This window comes from Leptonychotes weddellii, chromosome 11 (genome assembly GCF_054177405.1).
Source record: "Leptonychotes weddellii isolate Sample4059 chromosome 11, ASM5417740v2, whole genome shotgun sequence".
Classification (NCBI taxonomy): Eukaryota; Metazoa; Chordata; class Mammalia; order Carnivora; family Phocidae; genus Leptonychotes; species Leptonychotes weddellii.
This window is the reverse complement of record NC_138379.1, coordinates 78,491,364-78,507,633: the sequence shown is the minus strand read 5'-3', so window position 1 is coordinate 78,507,633 and position 16,270 is coordinate 78,491,364. Positions and strand designations below refer to the sequence as shown.

Below are 16,270 nucleotides of genomic sequence, written 5' to 3'. Positions count from 1 at the left end.
GCACCAGCTTGCATTCCCACCAACAGTGTAGGAGGGTTCCCCTTTCTCTGCATCCCCGCCAACATCTGTCGTTTCCTGACTTGTTAATTTTAGCCATTCTGACTGGTGTGAGGTGGTATCTCATTGAGGTTTTGATTTGGATTTCTAGAGGGAGTGCTTCTAACATTTATATCATGAAAAATATTTCAGTTTTGGTAGACAGGGAGGAGAGACAGGAAATTTCTCCTATTCCTATTCCTTTTGCAAAGAGCTTTTATCACAAGTGGATTTTCAACTTTAAACTACTTACATTTATTGTGATAATCCTATTTGGATTTATTTCTACCATCTTAACTTGTCCTTTCAATCACCCTATTGTTTCTACGCTTTTATATCTCTCTCTACATATAGATATCTAGGTCTTCTATTGAACTAATAGAGTTTTGTTACTCTTTCCCTCTACTGATTTGGAAATATACATGCTCTTCCTATTTTAAGTATAGTTGACAACGTTCCATTAGTTTTAGGTGTACAACTCAGTGATCTGACCAGTTTTTACATTATGCTATGTTCACAAGTGTAGCTATCATCTGTCCCATTACGTTGCTATTACAATACCACTGACTGTGTTCCTTATGCTGTGACTTTTATTCCTGTGACTTTAATTCCATAACTGGAAGCCTCTCTCCTTCACCCATTTTGACCAACCTCCTACCTCCTTCCCTCTGGCCACCATGAATTTGTTCTCTGTATTTATAAGACTGATTCTGCTTGTTATCTCTTTTTTTTAGATTTCATTTATGAGTGGAATCATATGGTATTTGTCTCAGTCAGGCTCAATTCACTTAGCATAATGCCCTCTAGGTCCATCCAACTAATTTTTCAGAAAACTTAACTAGGCTAGTGTTAATATTTCTATTCTCCTCCAGGACATATTCAGAATCGCTGGACTGTTTTAATCCAATCACCCTCTGGTATTTTTGTCCAGCACTTTGTCCAGCACCTATATCTCCAAAAATTATTGCTTATTGTATACAATGTTTTAAATTTAACTGTTTATTAATGTCTTTGCCTCACAGTTTTTCTTCCATTTTGCGGTTTCTTCCTGAAGTAGATATCCTTTGGAAATTTTTTCAACAAGAGTAGGTCACTGGTCAATTTACCTGAAATTCCTTTATGCTCTATCTTGAATTATAGTTTAATCTGGTAAAGAGTTAAACTCTTTGAAAACATTTTTCTATCTCCTGGTTTCTGTGAAAAGTTTTTTGTCAATATTTCTTTTGTTTTCATCTTTTAAGGTCCCTCCCTCTGTTCTTGGCGTTCTGAAGTTTCACTGTATTAGGTCTAGATATGAAATCTTTAATCCTTCTTGTGATTCCTAAACCTGAGGATTCATCACTTTCATAAATTCTACAAAATTATCATCCATTCTTTTTTCAAAATAGGTTTCTCAGGGTTTTGATTTCTTCTTTCAGGTCTTTAATCATTTTAAACATGCTTGCTTTAAGAGTACTATCTAATATTCTACGATCAGAAGTTCTTAGAAATCTAGCACTGCTTCTTGTTTGTATGTGTCTGCTGACTCTTCTACTTGGTAGATTATTTCCTCATATATTCTAGGATTTTGGATTGTGAATGTATGTTTAGCCGTCTTGTCTGTAGATGCCTAGGCAAGCTTGAGAAGGAGTGTATCCCTCCAGAGAACTTTTATATTTGCTTCTGCCAGATATGCAGAGGTATCCCCCTCTGGGATCATTTTTAGGTCATTTTTTGGTGTTGGAATCTATGACTAGGTGGGTAAGGTAAATATGAACCCCAAACACTGTCCCATGGAAATTCATAAGGAATTTTTTTTTCCAGTTGAGAACCTAGACCAAGACAGATGGGCTTGCTTTGTTGATTCACTAATCCAACTTTTCATCAAGGACGTAGCTCTCCAAAGCCTTCATGCAGGCATCTCAGTTGATTTCTCACCCGACATGGGGCCAAGATTTCACATATCCTGTGCCAGTGTGAAGTGCTAGAACTCAAGCCCACAGGTCCAAAACTCCCACAAAGCAAGCCATAGCTTCAGCTCATCCAAAATCTGCTTTACTTTTGTTCCTTTTTTGGTTTTGGTCTCAAAGATTCCCTGCCTCTCTTACAAATTCACCTATGTATTCAAAAGGATGTTTGTTTAAATTTAATCCAACATTTCCAGGTATTTTATAGTGGCAAGGACTTTTCAAAGGGGTGTTTTCTTTTTCTATTCTGAATGCACTAAATGGAAGTTCTAAATAAGAGCTAGACTATCCTAAAGAAAACTAGGAGGATTTTAAGAAATTAATGTATTTATGAAAAGATTAGGCTAGGGGCGCCTGGGTGGCGCAGTCGGTTAAGCATCTGACTTTTGGTTTCTGCTTGGGTCACGATCTCAGGGTCGTGAGATCGAGCTCCGCGTCAAGCTCTATGCTCAGCACAGTCTGCTTTGGATTCTCTTGCTCTCTCTCAAATAAATAAATAAATCTTTCTTTAAAAAGATTAAGCTAAAAAGATATGTTAAGAAAAAAAAAGAAGAAGAAGGTAGCGGGAGGGGAGGAATGAAGCGGGGGAAATCGGAGGGGTGGACGAACCATGAGAGAAGATGGACTCTGAAAAACAAACTGAGGGTTCTAGAGGGGAGGGGGGTGGGAGGATGGGTTGGCCTGATGGTGGGTATTGAGGAGGGCACGTTCTGCATGGAGCACTGGGTGTTGTGCACGAACAATGAATCATGGAACACTTCATCTAGAACTAATGATGTAATGTATGGGGATTAACATAAGAATAAAAAAAAAAAATTACAAAAAAAAAAAAAAAAGATTAAGCTAAAGATCATTAATTTGATTTGGAGAATGATGAATACATCAAATTCATAAAGACTCTTATGCTAAAAGTCTTATGTAATCAGTTTTTAGTAACAGATTTGTGGGGTGTTTTTCCATTCAGGAAATTCCATCCTTCCTCGGACAGCCAACCTGTTAGAGCTTCTCCAGACTCACAGCTCACTCAGATAATGGAGCAGCATCAGCAAGCCTTAATGCAGCTGACCGAGGTGCAGCCCAGGGGAGGGGCCTCATCCAGCGTCACATTTCCACCTATACTGTCAAGGGTCGAAAGTGAATCCCAGCTCAGTTCAGACAGAAGCCAAAGAAACCAAATGAAAATTAGTCGTAGCAATTCCGAAGGCTACCTGCTTCAACTAGAAAAAGGAAGAAAGCATAGGGAAAAGAGCAGCATCAAGGTAATAAAAGCATTTTACCAAATAACCTTTTAATTCTGATTATACAGATGGCCCTTGGTTTTCATTCCCTTACTTCTAGCCATGGAATAGGGATGGTCGTTACTGAGCCAATGCCACACTGGGCGGCCCCAAGTCCTGAGGCACTTCCTGATTTGATTCCTGCTGCTACCTGAAATGTCCCTCCTTTGTGCTTCAGCTCAGGGACAGGGCTCCTTTTGGCCCCAGGTTAAACATCACACCCTCAGAAATGTTCCTCACCCCCTGTCTCGGCCCCTAGTCAAGGCTGAGTCTCTCAGGACCTTCTCCTATCTGAGAAGACAAAGTAGTGCTGAGCGAAAATGCAAAATCTTTCCAGGAAGAAATGAAGGCACATGGAAGGAGTCTTTTTAAGTCCTCTGCATTTCTCCACTGTTGCAAGTATTAAAAACCCCCAGGAAAGGTCGCTTGCTTCTAATGTCAAGTGGTAAGGAGAACACTGGAAAATGCATTCTGCATTACAGGGCAACAGGGGAAGAGTGGACTGGAAGCAACAGGCCTGTGGTGATCTGGGTTCCCCAGGAACAGACTCTGAAATGGAGATTCACGTGCAAGAGGCTGACTGAGGCGTGCCTCCCGAACCACCCCTGGAAGGGAGTGAGGAGGGCAGGGCTGGCTGAGGGAGAGTGTGCAGTGATGCAGGTGCAACAGAAGCCTCTAAGAAGCCCACAAGGGCTCTGAAGTTGGGATGGCTCTTTGAAGGTAAAGGGTGCAGGCTTTTGCTCCACCACGTGGACCAGCCATTGGCTATTGACTGCCCCCCCGGGGAGGGTTGGAACTTTGGGCACCCCAGCTCCATCTGGCTGAGGGCTGTTCGTAGGGAGGGACCCAACTGGGAGCCATAGCAAACAGCACTCCTAGCAAGTGGAGAAATGAGTGCCTCGGTCCCGAGGGACATTCACTATAAGGCAGTTTTAGGGAATCAACCTTTGTTCAATTCAACATAGTTGAATTCCTATTAGGAACTGTGGTAGGTGCCGAGAAGAAGAGAATGAGCCATGACCCTTCCTCATGTAGACACACAGGAAAATAGCTGCAGTATAATGTTGCCACTGGGGGAGGGGGGGATAGAGGTATGTATGGGTTGTACAGAGGAGCACAAAGGAGTTTGGGTTGACATCCCAACCTCGGGGGTCAAGCAGAGCTTCAGGGGATAATTCTGAGCCAAGATTTAGATGATCAAGAGTTAATACGAGGGACGCCTGGGTGGCTCAGTTGGTTAAGCGTCTGCCTTTGGTTCAGGTCATGATCGCAGGGTCCTGGAATCAAGTCCTACATCGGACTCCTTACTGAGCAAGGAGCCTGCTTCTCCTGCCTGCCGCTCCCCCTGCTTGTGCACTCACTCTCTCTGACAAATAAATAAATAAAATCTTAAAAAAAAAAAAAGTTAATGAGAAAAGACCAAAAGAGCATTTCAGGCAAAAAGGACCAGCCTGTAGCTTAGTCCCTAGCGAAGAGTAGACCATCAAATAAATGTTAGTTTCCTTTTCCGTCTTCTCTCAGTAAGTTGAGTTCATGTCTTACAGAGAAGACGTGGCAGAAAGTACCCCGATGACTGCGTGTATCACCGGAAGTCTAAGAGCATGGGAGGGTTGGAATGGGAAGAAAAAAATTTCCAGACACTGCTGCTCAAACCCTCTTTCCAACTCAGAAAATCCCTCCCTTCCTGCTTTCTTTCAGGAATGTTGCAACCCACCCGCATCCATTTGTGGGGGCCAACACCTTCACCCTGCATCTAACAAATGCACAGAAGCCCTCTTTGTCCTTTAAGCTACTCCAGAAGCTCAAATGATTGAGAACCGTGCGCTATTTGTATAGGACAGCAGGTAGCCGGGGCACCAGGCAGGGGGAATCATTATCCAGGTCGTGCCCATTTGCTAGTCACAGCAAATCTTGTGGTTTCCAAGGGACTCGACTTGAATCACATTAAAAATTTGAGGCTTTGTAAAGCTAACAAACCCAAGCACCGTTCCCCTTCTCCTGGCAGTTCTGATGCGACCGATTTATGAACGCTAAGCATCATCCATGCTGAGAAATCCAGACGTCAGGCAGTAAGAGATGGACGCAGCGAAAGGGATGACAAACTGCAGAGAAGTATCTATTGCCATCGGCCACAAAACAACTGCTTAAGGAGTTCTGGGATGGCTGAGCTCCAGTCATTAACTCACATTGTCACGGACAGTCTGGGTATTGCTGCTTGGCGGCTTCTAAGAGGAGGTTTATTTGGATTAAATTTAACAACCACAGAGCACATTTCCTTCACTTGCTGTTCCCCACTATCCAAGGCATTGTTTTTTGCCCTGCTTTTGAGTAACTTTCTCACACTCAGACATCTGAGAAATGTTCTGGAGAAAAGCCCTGCCGTGTCCCCCCACAGCAGGGTACGGCGTTTGAGAGTCTAAAACAAGTCCTCATAGGACAGTCGAGGTCATTTTTCAGTTCAGGCACACTTTGCCCCACGTTTACAGTAAAAGGCACTCCTCGAGCTTGAGAGGTGGGATTAGTTACTGGCAGAAACGTGCCATCAGGAAAGTCTGGTGCCGTCCTCTGCCAAGGGGACCATCAACAGTGAACACCAGTTCCGAGGGGCGGGTGTGGTGTTCGAAATCATCAGCCCGGGGCCAGGGATGGCGTAGGTCAGCTTGTGCAGGTCTCGTGCAAAGACTAGCCATGAACACCATCAGGGGTTTATGGAGAACAGGATTATATTTTCCTCCTGTGTTTAGAGACCCAACAGGACTATCATTGTTGATTTAATTTTGGGGGGGGGGAGGGGGAGTGTGCTATTGTGAACTTTTAGTCTTGTAACAGCCAAGAACTAAATCAAAGTAAATTCTGAGGATTTTACTATAAAAGCCTTTTGAAGAGGCAGAAAGTAGATTAGTGGTTGCCTAGGGCTGGTGATGGGGGGGGGCAGAGGAGTGGTTGCTAATGGGTACAGGGGTTTCTTTTCAGGGTGATGAAAATGTTCTAAAATCAGATCGTGGCAATGTTTGCACAACTTGATGAATATACTAAAAACCACTGAATTGTACAACTTCAAATGGGTGAATTTTGTAGTGTGTGAACTCTATTTCAGTAAAGCTGTTAAAAAAAAAACAAAAACGACTTTTGATGGAAAGAGATCAAACAAAATTACAGCACTGAGAGCCAGTCAAGATTACTTGAGACAAACTTAAGTAAATCCAGGATTTTTCATTGCCAGTCACCCAGAACAAACTCTCTTAGGAACCATGCTCTCTCTCCCTTGAGAAAAGGTCTCTTTGCTAGAAGCAGCTCATGCTGGAAGGAGTTAGTAGCTTTGAGTATTTGGATACTCATACCCCTCCTTGGGCCACATTGTTTACTTTGTGTCAATATTTAATGCTAGTGCCTTTGCTGTTTTCCTAGGATAACCAAGATGTTTATTCTGATTATTCGAGGGGCTAGTAAAAACTAGGACAACGTGGGGGGGGGGGCGGTGCAGGGAGCAATTATTCATGCTTCACACTGTATCTTCTGTGTCAGCTCAATGATTAAAGTTAAGCTGCTTCACGCTAAGTATGTGATTTCTGGCCACTGATCATTTCTCATCAGTTTTGGACAAATTGGATTTATGACCTGGAGATGAGCAAGGCTCTCTTCCTTTTTCATTATTGGTTTACTTTGGCAAACAGAAAGTAACAAAACAGCAGTACAGATGGCATGCCCAAGATAAAGAACAAATTTGCAATTGCCAAGTAGAAGATACCGGAGTTCATTCACCTATTAATAATTAGGGGAGATGTTAAAATGTGGTCATACCCAGTGTAATCAAGGTTTGGACAAAAAGTGCATTCTTACACATTGCTAATGGAAGTGTTAAGGACCTTAAGTGTGTTTGTGATTTTTGTCTCAATAATTCCAATTCTATTCAGTTTAGATCTAAAAGCAATCATCAGAGTAGCCCACAAACAATGCTCATCCCTAGGACATCTTAAATGTTCAACATTTAGAATGTTATGTATGAAAGTCACATTTTTGAAAAATATTTAGTGACAGGGAAATACAGCATAATGCTAAAATACTTAGTGAAAAAAACTAATTTGTAGCACTTGGCAATTTTATGAAAATATGAACACGTAGATGTCAAGGGCACGAAGTAGCTGGAATGTTTTTGCCAGGTGATTGTTTTCTCTAAGGAGACTTAGGATTTTGAAAAGCCTCTAATGAACATTTTTTTCTCTATACTTTAATATTTTTAATGATTTTAGCCCAACAACCTCTTTAAAAAAAAAAAAGATCCTCTTTTGTGTTTTACAATTATAATGAAAGACTTTTGACTATAAATTTTGAACATTCTAATCAGGGAAATTCTATTTGCAGGACTCAATCCTTGCAGCGTAGAAATGTTGCCTAAAAGATACAGGATTCTGGCTCTCTGAAGTACTGAAATGTTAGAAATATTGCTTTCGGCTACCAGTCACACAATTACTGTTTACAGCAACTTCAAAATTATGAGCTCATTCTTCTCACCTACAGTTAATCCACAAGTAGACAGTAACTAGCACTGGTGGTCCACAGCTCAAACAGCAGAACCAATATTTGAATGGTTCTCTGGTTGCTTTCCTGACACAAGATTGCTGCTGCAGCTCCAGCGGTCATATCCACATTCAAGGCAGGAAAAGGAAAGGGTGGGGTCTCACCAGCCTTAATGAAAACTAAGATGCAAACTCTACCCTGGCCAACTTGCATTTATTCGTCATGGGCCGGAGCTCAATGCTACAGATCTGGGGAAAGGAGTACCTGTCTCCAAGTCTCTATGGTGGGGAAGGACAAGGGAGAAACTAACTGGTATGAGCTATGGGTAGTCAGCCAATAGGCCAGGGGGAGTAGAACACATTCTTGTAACCACTGATACAATGTATATTGGACACTTTTAAGATTTGGAAGCTATAGGTAGTAACTATATCCAATATAAGAATTTTTCTTTAAGTCTCTGGACAATCTGCCAAATTCTGTCTTAAGAGCTCATTAGAGGGACAGCTGGGTGGCTCAGTCAGTTAAGCATCTGCCTTTGGCTCAGGTCATGATCCCAGGGTTCTGGGATCGAGTCCCGCATCGGGCTCCCTGCTCAGCGGGGAGTCTACTTCTCCCTCTCCCTCTGCTGCTCCCCCTGCTTGTGCTCGCTCTCTCCCTCTCTCTGACAAATAATAAATCTAAAAAAAAAAAACTCATTAGATATACTGCATATCTTAGGATTTAACATAATTTATAGGAGCTTTCAAAATTTAGAAAAATCCTGAGCTTTGTCATTCTCATATAGCGAGGTAGTACCATGTACAATTAGTACAGAGCTGCCTGTCCCCTCTTCAGGATGGCTATTCTTTCTCTGTTCTAAGCACCGACTTTGTCTGAATAGAATCATTGTCACACTAGCTCTTTGGTGTTGTCCTTCCTATTCTTCCCAAGGAAGGAAATCAAATGAACTCATTACTCAAAGGATTTGGTATCCCCACAAGGGCATCTTCCCCAAGTAGCAAGTCAGTTTTAACATTGAAAGCAACAGTTTGGGGAATATCTTAATCTATCCTACAGTCAGAAAAGCATTAGTGTTTTTCCTGCCTGTTACTGAGCTCAAGAGTCATAGTTCAAAAATTAAATTGCCTCATTATGTTACTCTGTCCCTTTAAATATTCAATACTAGTAAGAGTTGTCATATAAAATTACTTATGCCCTTCAAAATATTCAAAACCACATTGACTAAAAGGAGTTTCTCAGTTGATCTTGCCTAGACTTTTAAAAAAAGATTTATTTGAGAGAGAGCACGAGCAGGAGGAGAGGCCGAGAGAGAGAGAGAAGCAGACTCCACACTGAACGTGGAGCCTGATGCAGGGCTTGATCTCATGACCCTGAGATCATATGACCTGAGCCCAAATCAAGAGTCAGAGACTTAACCAACTGAGCCACCTAGGTGCCCCAGATCTTGCCAAGACTCTTAACCCTTAAAAATTTACAGTCTTTTCCTAATCAGGGAGACAAACCACAAGAGACGCTTACCTCTAGGAAACAAACTGAGGGTTGCTGGAGGGGAGGCGGGTGGGGGATGGGGTAACTGGGGGATGGGCATGAAGGAGGGCACGTGATGGAATGAGCACTGGGTGTTATATGCAATGGATGAATCACTGAACTCTACCTCCAAAACTAATAATACACTCTATGTTAATTAACTGAATTTAAATTTTTAAAAATTTAGTCTTTTGAATGTTAGGACATCATTAGACAGAGCACTCTCCTTTTGAAGCAATGCTTACCTGATTTAGAAATCATTTGGTTTTAGGAACTGTACAAGACCAGATGTAATAGTAATGGCAGCAGAAAAATGGTGATGTATATGTTGTGTAGAACATTAATAACAAAACAACTCTTTATGCACTTGGAAATTTTTATTTATAATTTTCAGAATTCCCACTTTGTTGTTGCAGAAGTTGGCAAAGTCAAAACATGTTAGCTGACCAGCTACAAATTACCCAAGAAGCTATTATCAATAACTGCCATTAGAGTGGAAGAAGGGTCAGGAAATGCACCCACTCTCCCAACCGTCCACACGAGCTTCCATTCTTTTCCTTATGTGGCTATGAGAGCGTAGTGTGGGGGGCGGGCACACAATTCCTTAAAAGAAACTGTCTCTTTGTATTTGTAGAGCTCCAAGCTGAAAGGTTATCAGAAAAGAGACGTGAAGCTTGGAGGCCTTGGACCTGACCTTGAATCCATCAGAGACAAAGTGAGTGTGATAGACATACAACATTTTGTAGGCTTGGATTTGCCGCACTTGGATTTGTATTAGCAGAACTGTACAGACATGTCTCCCACCACCCCCCGAGAACCAAGTCCTAATCCAAATGTCTCCCTCTGAATAGAGACCCTTGTGAAATAGCATTAGTAATAGAGACCCAGATACTCCTTTTACCATAAGATAAAATTACCTAGCCAATGTTGTTTTATGTATCTACCTTTTAGTTAGTCTTGAAGGCCTGCACAGAAAAGGGGGCCACGTGCACATGAAGAGAGATGTGTGTTATATGGTCGTTGGTCTTTCCCAATAGAGTGATCTTGGTAATTTTGAAGAGTGGCTACAGAGAAGACACTTAAGATAAGAGTTTCCCAACCCCTGAAAAGTGCATCCACTTTATTTCCTTTCCTCTAGTCAAAGAAGATCTCCATTTAATGTGTTTTAACTACAGTTGCACTCAAGGCATAAAAAGAGTATAGTTCAAAGTTGGAAGCCAAAATGAAAATAAATTGGGTAAATGCAACAAAGAAGGAGCAGAATGTGATTTAGACCCTGTTAAGGGAACACGGGTCATGCTATGGCAGTGATGTTGCCCCTCAGAGAGAGACTGTTTCTGGAGAAACATTAACTATCTCACTGCTGTTGCCTTACGCCTGCTAACCCCATTTCCTCTCTGCTGCTGATACAATATACCCAGCTGGCTAAAATGAGTGCTGCTTTTAAAGAGAGAACAGAGAGATCTAACAGGACCTGTGCACTGTCGTAACATGGTTTCTCTGAACAGAGGCAGAAATTAATCCAAAAAAAGGAATACGCGAAACAAGTTAAGGAGTATAACATGAAGACCCTAAGCATTCTGTCAAAACCACGAACAGCGAAAACTGAAAGTCAATCTGCCATCCCTCGACAGAAGGTAAGAAATCCCCACCAAGGCAGTTAGCTTTTCAATTAGAATTAAAAGGAAACCTTTGTTACCGCTGAGCAAATTCCCCATGTTTTTTGAACCCAGGAGATGTCTTAGCTGCTGCCATTCCTGTGGCTACCCATCATTCACAGATACTGATACACAAATAACAGGTACACAAATAATGCCGGTAAGGTTAACCTGAAGTTCATCATGGTCTTTAGTCCTCCACATGTTTTCTTCTTGTATTTCAAAGCTGACACACATAAAAATGAACAGTAAGGCCAGCAGACAGGAAAGGACACTCAACATCACTCATCATCAGGGAAATGCAAATCAAAACCACAATGAGATCACCTTACACCTGGTCAGAATGGCTAGAATCAAAAAGACAGGAAATAACAAGTGTCAGTCAGGATGTGGAGAAAAAGGAACCCTATGCACTGTTGGTGGGAATGCCAACTGGTGCAGCCACTGTGGAAAACAGTATGGAAGTTCCTCAAAAATTAAGACTAGAACTACCATATGATGGGTCGCCTGGGTGGCTCAGTCGGTTAAGTGTCTGCCTTCCGCTCAGGTCGTGATCCAAGGGTCCTGGGATCAAGTCCCGCATCGGGCTCCCTACTGAGCAGGGAGTCTGCTTCTCCTTCTCCCACTCCCCCTACTTGTGTTCCCTCTCTCGCTGTGTCTCTCTCTGTCAAATAAATAAATAAAATCTTTAAAAAAACTACCATATAATCCAATATATTCCACTGATTATTTACCCAAAGAATATGAAAATACTAATTTGAAAAGATATATGCGCACATATGTTTATTGCAGCATTATTTACAATTGCCAAGATATGGAAGCAGCCCAAGTGTCCATCTATATAAGAATGGATAAGATGTGGTGTGTACATGCACACACACACACACACACACACCCAAACGTATTACACAGCCTTAAAAAAAGGATGAGGGCGCTTGGGTGACTCAGTCGGTTGAACATCTGCCTTCCCCTAAGGTCATGATCCCAGGGTCCTAGATCAAGTCCCGCATCGGGCTCTCTGCTCTGCAGGGAGTCTGCTTCTCCCTCTGCCCTTCCTCCCACTAGTTCTCTCAATCTCTCTTTCATAAAAAAATAAAATCTTTAAATAGAAATAAATTTTTAAAGAATTTTTAAAAAAAGGATGAGATGGTGTCATTTGTGACAACACGGATGGACCTAGAGGATATTATGCTAAGTGAAATAAGTCAGAACTGAGAAAGATAAACACCATACAATTCACTCGTATGTGGAATCTGAAAACCAAATAAACAAAACAAGAAGCAGAATCCAACCTATAACTAGAGAACAAATTGATGGTGGCCAGAGGGGAGGTGGTGGGGTGATGCGCAAAATGCATGAAGGGGAGAGAGATTATCTCTCTGGAATGAGTAAATCATGGGCATGAAAGGTACAGCACAGGGAATATAGTCAATGATACTGTAATAGTGTTGCGTGGTGACAGAGGATAGCTACACTTGTGATGAGCACAGTGTGACACAGAGAAGTTGAATCACTAAGTTGTACACCTGAAACCAAAGTAACAGTTTGTCAACTATACTCAAAAATTTTTTTAATTGAATAGTAAGGTGATTTCTTAGAAGAAACTAGCAATTCTGATAAATCCTATCAATTTCCTTCCCTACCATTAAATTTTAAGGAATTAGTGTCTTCTTGCCATTTATGGGTACATATGTCGAAGGAAATTTCTTCGTTGTTTCTTTCAAGTTCATTCCCCTAGATTTTTCCCAAGGGACTGTAATATATAGGTCCCTCTAGCCATGAAAAGTTATTTCATAAAATACAGAATGTTCTCCCTCTCAGAGGTCATCCAACTATAAGTCAGGATGTGAATGACGTACGTTCAGCCGAGACACCGAGCCTTGCAAAGTCTCTGTCTCAGTCCCAAGAAGAACATGGGACCCTTTGCATGAGGGACAAGTGACCCTTTGGTGCTTTTAGGAATTTGTACTTCATGTTCTCTCTCACAGACCATCCTATTTTCTATTTATTGCCTTTCTTCCTCGGACCTTGAAGACCTCAGTCCACTTGATTGAGTTTCCATGGTGCCACTTTTTCTTTTTCTCCAATCCATTATTTTTTCCATGAAGAGATTCAAGACAACAAGTCTGTAATTAGAAATTCCTACAGAAGTCACCTACACACATTGAAAAGTTTGGACATTTTTTTTCCCCTTCCAGCACCTGAATATACTATCTACTCCTATTTCAGCTATCAAGAAACTTATTAAAATATAAAATTGATATAAAGACAGATTTAGAAATCATATTTAGTGATCTCATTTTTATTGTAGTGCCTTTTGGAACTGACATCATTGAAAAAAAGACTGCTTTTTCCAGTCTCCAGGCTTCTATGGATATGCAAAAGAAAAGAATAATTTCCAACCGCTAATAAGTAGTTGCTAGAGTTCCAAAAGCCTGGGAACAAGAAAGTTGATGTAATAATGGAAGCTCAATTTTGTCAACTACAGTGATGTCTTTGGTTTCAAGCTGTAGCAAGTCCACTTTGAATGGAAAGGTCTGTTAATAGCTCCTTACTAGAAGTTTGGTTTTAATAAGACCACCAGAAGCTAAATAGAGCCCACACATGAGAAATCTATTTTCAAACATTTTGAATAAAACTCCGTTTTATAAAGAAAATGCCTAAAGGCACAACTCCTTTTCATTTTCCAGCTCTTTTTCATAGCATACTGTTGTGTGGCTAACTTACTTCGTTGAAACTGTGCGTTATATTGCAGGACTTGCATTTCCCATCTGCTCTCCATTCCCATCCACATCTTAGTACCTTATGGTAGCAATAGTGTCCATTCGTATTATCAGTAAACATGTCCTAAGACTTGATTTCATTTAAGGAATCCAGGAGTCACTTCCCATTTCAAATGAAACTTTATCTTTATGCTTTCAGGCTTTGGAATATGCCAAGACCATCCCCAAACCCAAACCTTCAAATCTGACTGGCCAAGTATCAAAGGAAAAGAAAAATCCCACCTATACTCGAAAAGATGCTCTGCCTGAAATCTCACTGCTGGAAATACTGCAGAGCAGACACGAAAGGGAAAAACAGGCTGTGGCTGCTTTCAAAGTCCTTCACATTGTGTAGACAGCACATTTGTCAGAGACCAAAAATGCCCGGGGACTGGACATGGAGAAAAAACTCCAACCAACCTGTCTGCAGAGAGGGATGACCCTCTGTCCTCTAGCCACAGCCCATGTTTGCTTTGATAGGATTTACAATATGGGGCCTTATTACATTATGGAGCTGTTTTTACTTTCTAGGAAGATTTTTTTATTATTTATTTTCAAATCAGAATTTGGGGTTGAATAAAAACTAGGGAATAAAGCCTTTTAGTTTCATAGTGGATCTTTCAATTTCTTAAAAAATCTCTACCCTTCTTTGCATAATGAAAACCTTGAAGTGACCCAGCAAAAAAAAAAAAAAAAAAAAAAGTATCTAACTTCTGCTTCTCTCTTACCCTCCTGATAAGAAAAAAGTATAAACACTTCAGTTTCAAATAAAATGAATGTAAATTGGACTAACTGCCAGTACATTTGGAGATGCTGTTTCCCAAATAGTTCTAAAGTCTCTAAATTTAAAAAATAAATAAAATAAAATACCCCAATGTTCTCCTAACAGAGCATCGAGACATAAATTAGAAATCCAACAAGTCCAGAAACACCCATTCAGGCAACTCTGAGCAATAAACTTTCTCAAAGCTACTTGCTCCAAGTGTGTGAATATGCCAGGCATCTTGCCATCACAAACATTTTAAAATGTTACCATATTGTGCTTTTACACACACACACACACGTTAGGTAAGAGGAGAAAGCATTCCGTATTTCATGCTGAGTGTCAATATTAATAAATATTATTTACTTTTTATCTTTCGAAACTGAATAAACATCAAGTGATAACTGAATAAAATTATTGGGTCTTAAAATAATTATGGAAGAAATTTTTTCTTACATGCTTGTATTAGATGGGCATTGCGTTCTTTGATAGTCATATCCGGAAATGGGCAATTTTAACACTAATTTAGGGGAAAATCTGTTTATCTATACAGGTGACAATAAGAACTAGCTTTGGAGAGTTATTCCTTTGTTATAAACATTTTACATAAACCATCCTGTGGTATAAAAGCTACCTGTACATGATTTGCTCTTAAAACTGAAAGCAATTAGAATTGAAAGTCTGGAAAAATTACACATATCCGAAGATAAATAGTAAACTGACAAATCACATTTCAGTGGTATTTTGAAAATTATATCATACGTGAAGCATTTTTTGGGAAAATCACAGCCTAAACTGCTCCTAAGATGTAAAAGTCTTCACCATGTACAAGACTTTTCTAGAAACTTAAGAATTAAGATTTTTTTCTGAACAGCCTTAAACTTAAACTTACTCTGGAAGATTAAATAATGCATATAGAGACATTTCTGAATTTAAAGGGACAGAGCAAATTTTTAAAATATTCCATTTCTATTAGAGTACCTTAAAAGAATTCAGAGTTTGGGATGGGCTTATCTTGTTCACCTACTAATTTTTCAGAAGAGGAAATGGAGATCAAGGTAGGGTTAATGACTCTTGACATCTGTCAGTCCAACTGATAATAATGGGAGACGGAATAGCCAGGTCTAAACTTCAGTCTTTCAACACCAAGGATAACACTATTTGATTATTTGTTTGTAGGAAGGGGTTGTTCCTGTTTTCTGTGTGGGCAAGGAGCATGTAGTTATTATGAACTTCAGTTTTGGACATGAACTCCCGTTGTTTCATTTTTAGAAATATGCATTACTACATAACTGATCATATTTTAACACATACAATCTGGCAACTTCGTAACTACATTGTTAAAGTTGAAAGAGACACACATAAATTAACTCAGATGTTAACTCATAAAAGACACTATTTCAATTTTGAGCATTTAAAACCCTCCTCCTAACCCTTTCTCTGGTAGCTAAGCGCTATTAAATCCTTCAATCCCTTCACTCATTATCAAGAATCACACTTAGCGGGCGCCTGGGTGGCTCAGTTGGTTAAGCGACTGCCTTCGGCTCAGGTCATGATCCTGGAGTCCCGGGATCGAGTCCCGCATCGGGCTCCTTGCTCAGCGAGGAGTCTGCTTCTCCCTCTGACCCTCCCCACCTCATGCTTTCTCTCTCTCAAATAAATAAATAAAATCTTTAAAAAAAAAAAAAAAAAAAGAATCACACTTAGCTGAAGCAGGTAGCACAATTCAGTCTATGGCAAACATTTCAAAGAATCTTTACTTCCAAGGCAAGTCTGTATCACC

At 40.5% G+C, this 16,270-nt stretch overlaps 1 protein-coding gene across 1 annotated transcript in view; it reads left to right on the top strand.

Annotated features, from left to right (window-relative positions):
* Positions 1-15,990, top strand: part of JHY (junctional cadherin complex regulator) — a 44,124-nt gene extending 28,134 nt beyond the window's left edge. The window contains exons 5-8 of the mRNA XM_081797355.1: positions 2,947-3,241; positions 9,939-10,019; positions 10,813-10,941; positions 13,885-15,990. Coding sequence (XP_081653481.1) covers positions 2,947-3,241; positions 9,939-10,019; positions 10,813-10,941; positions 13,885-14,079 — 700 coding nt within the window. The 3' untranslated portion in view covers positions 14,080-15,990. The remainder of the gene's footprint in view (positions 1-2,946; positions 3,242-9,938; positions 10,020-10,812; positions 10,942-13,884) is intronic.
* The last annotated feature ends 280 nt before the right edge of the window (positions 15,991-16,270 follow it).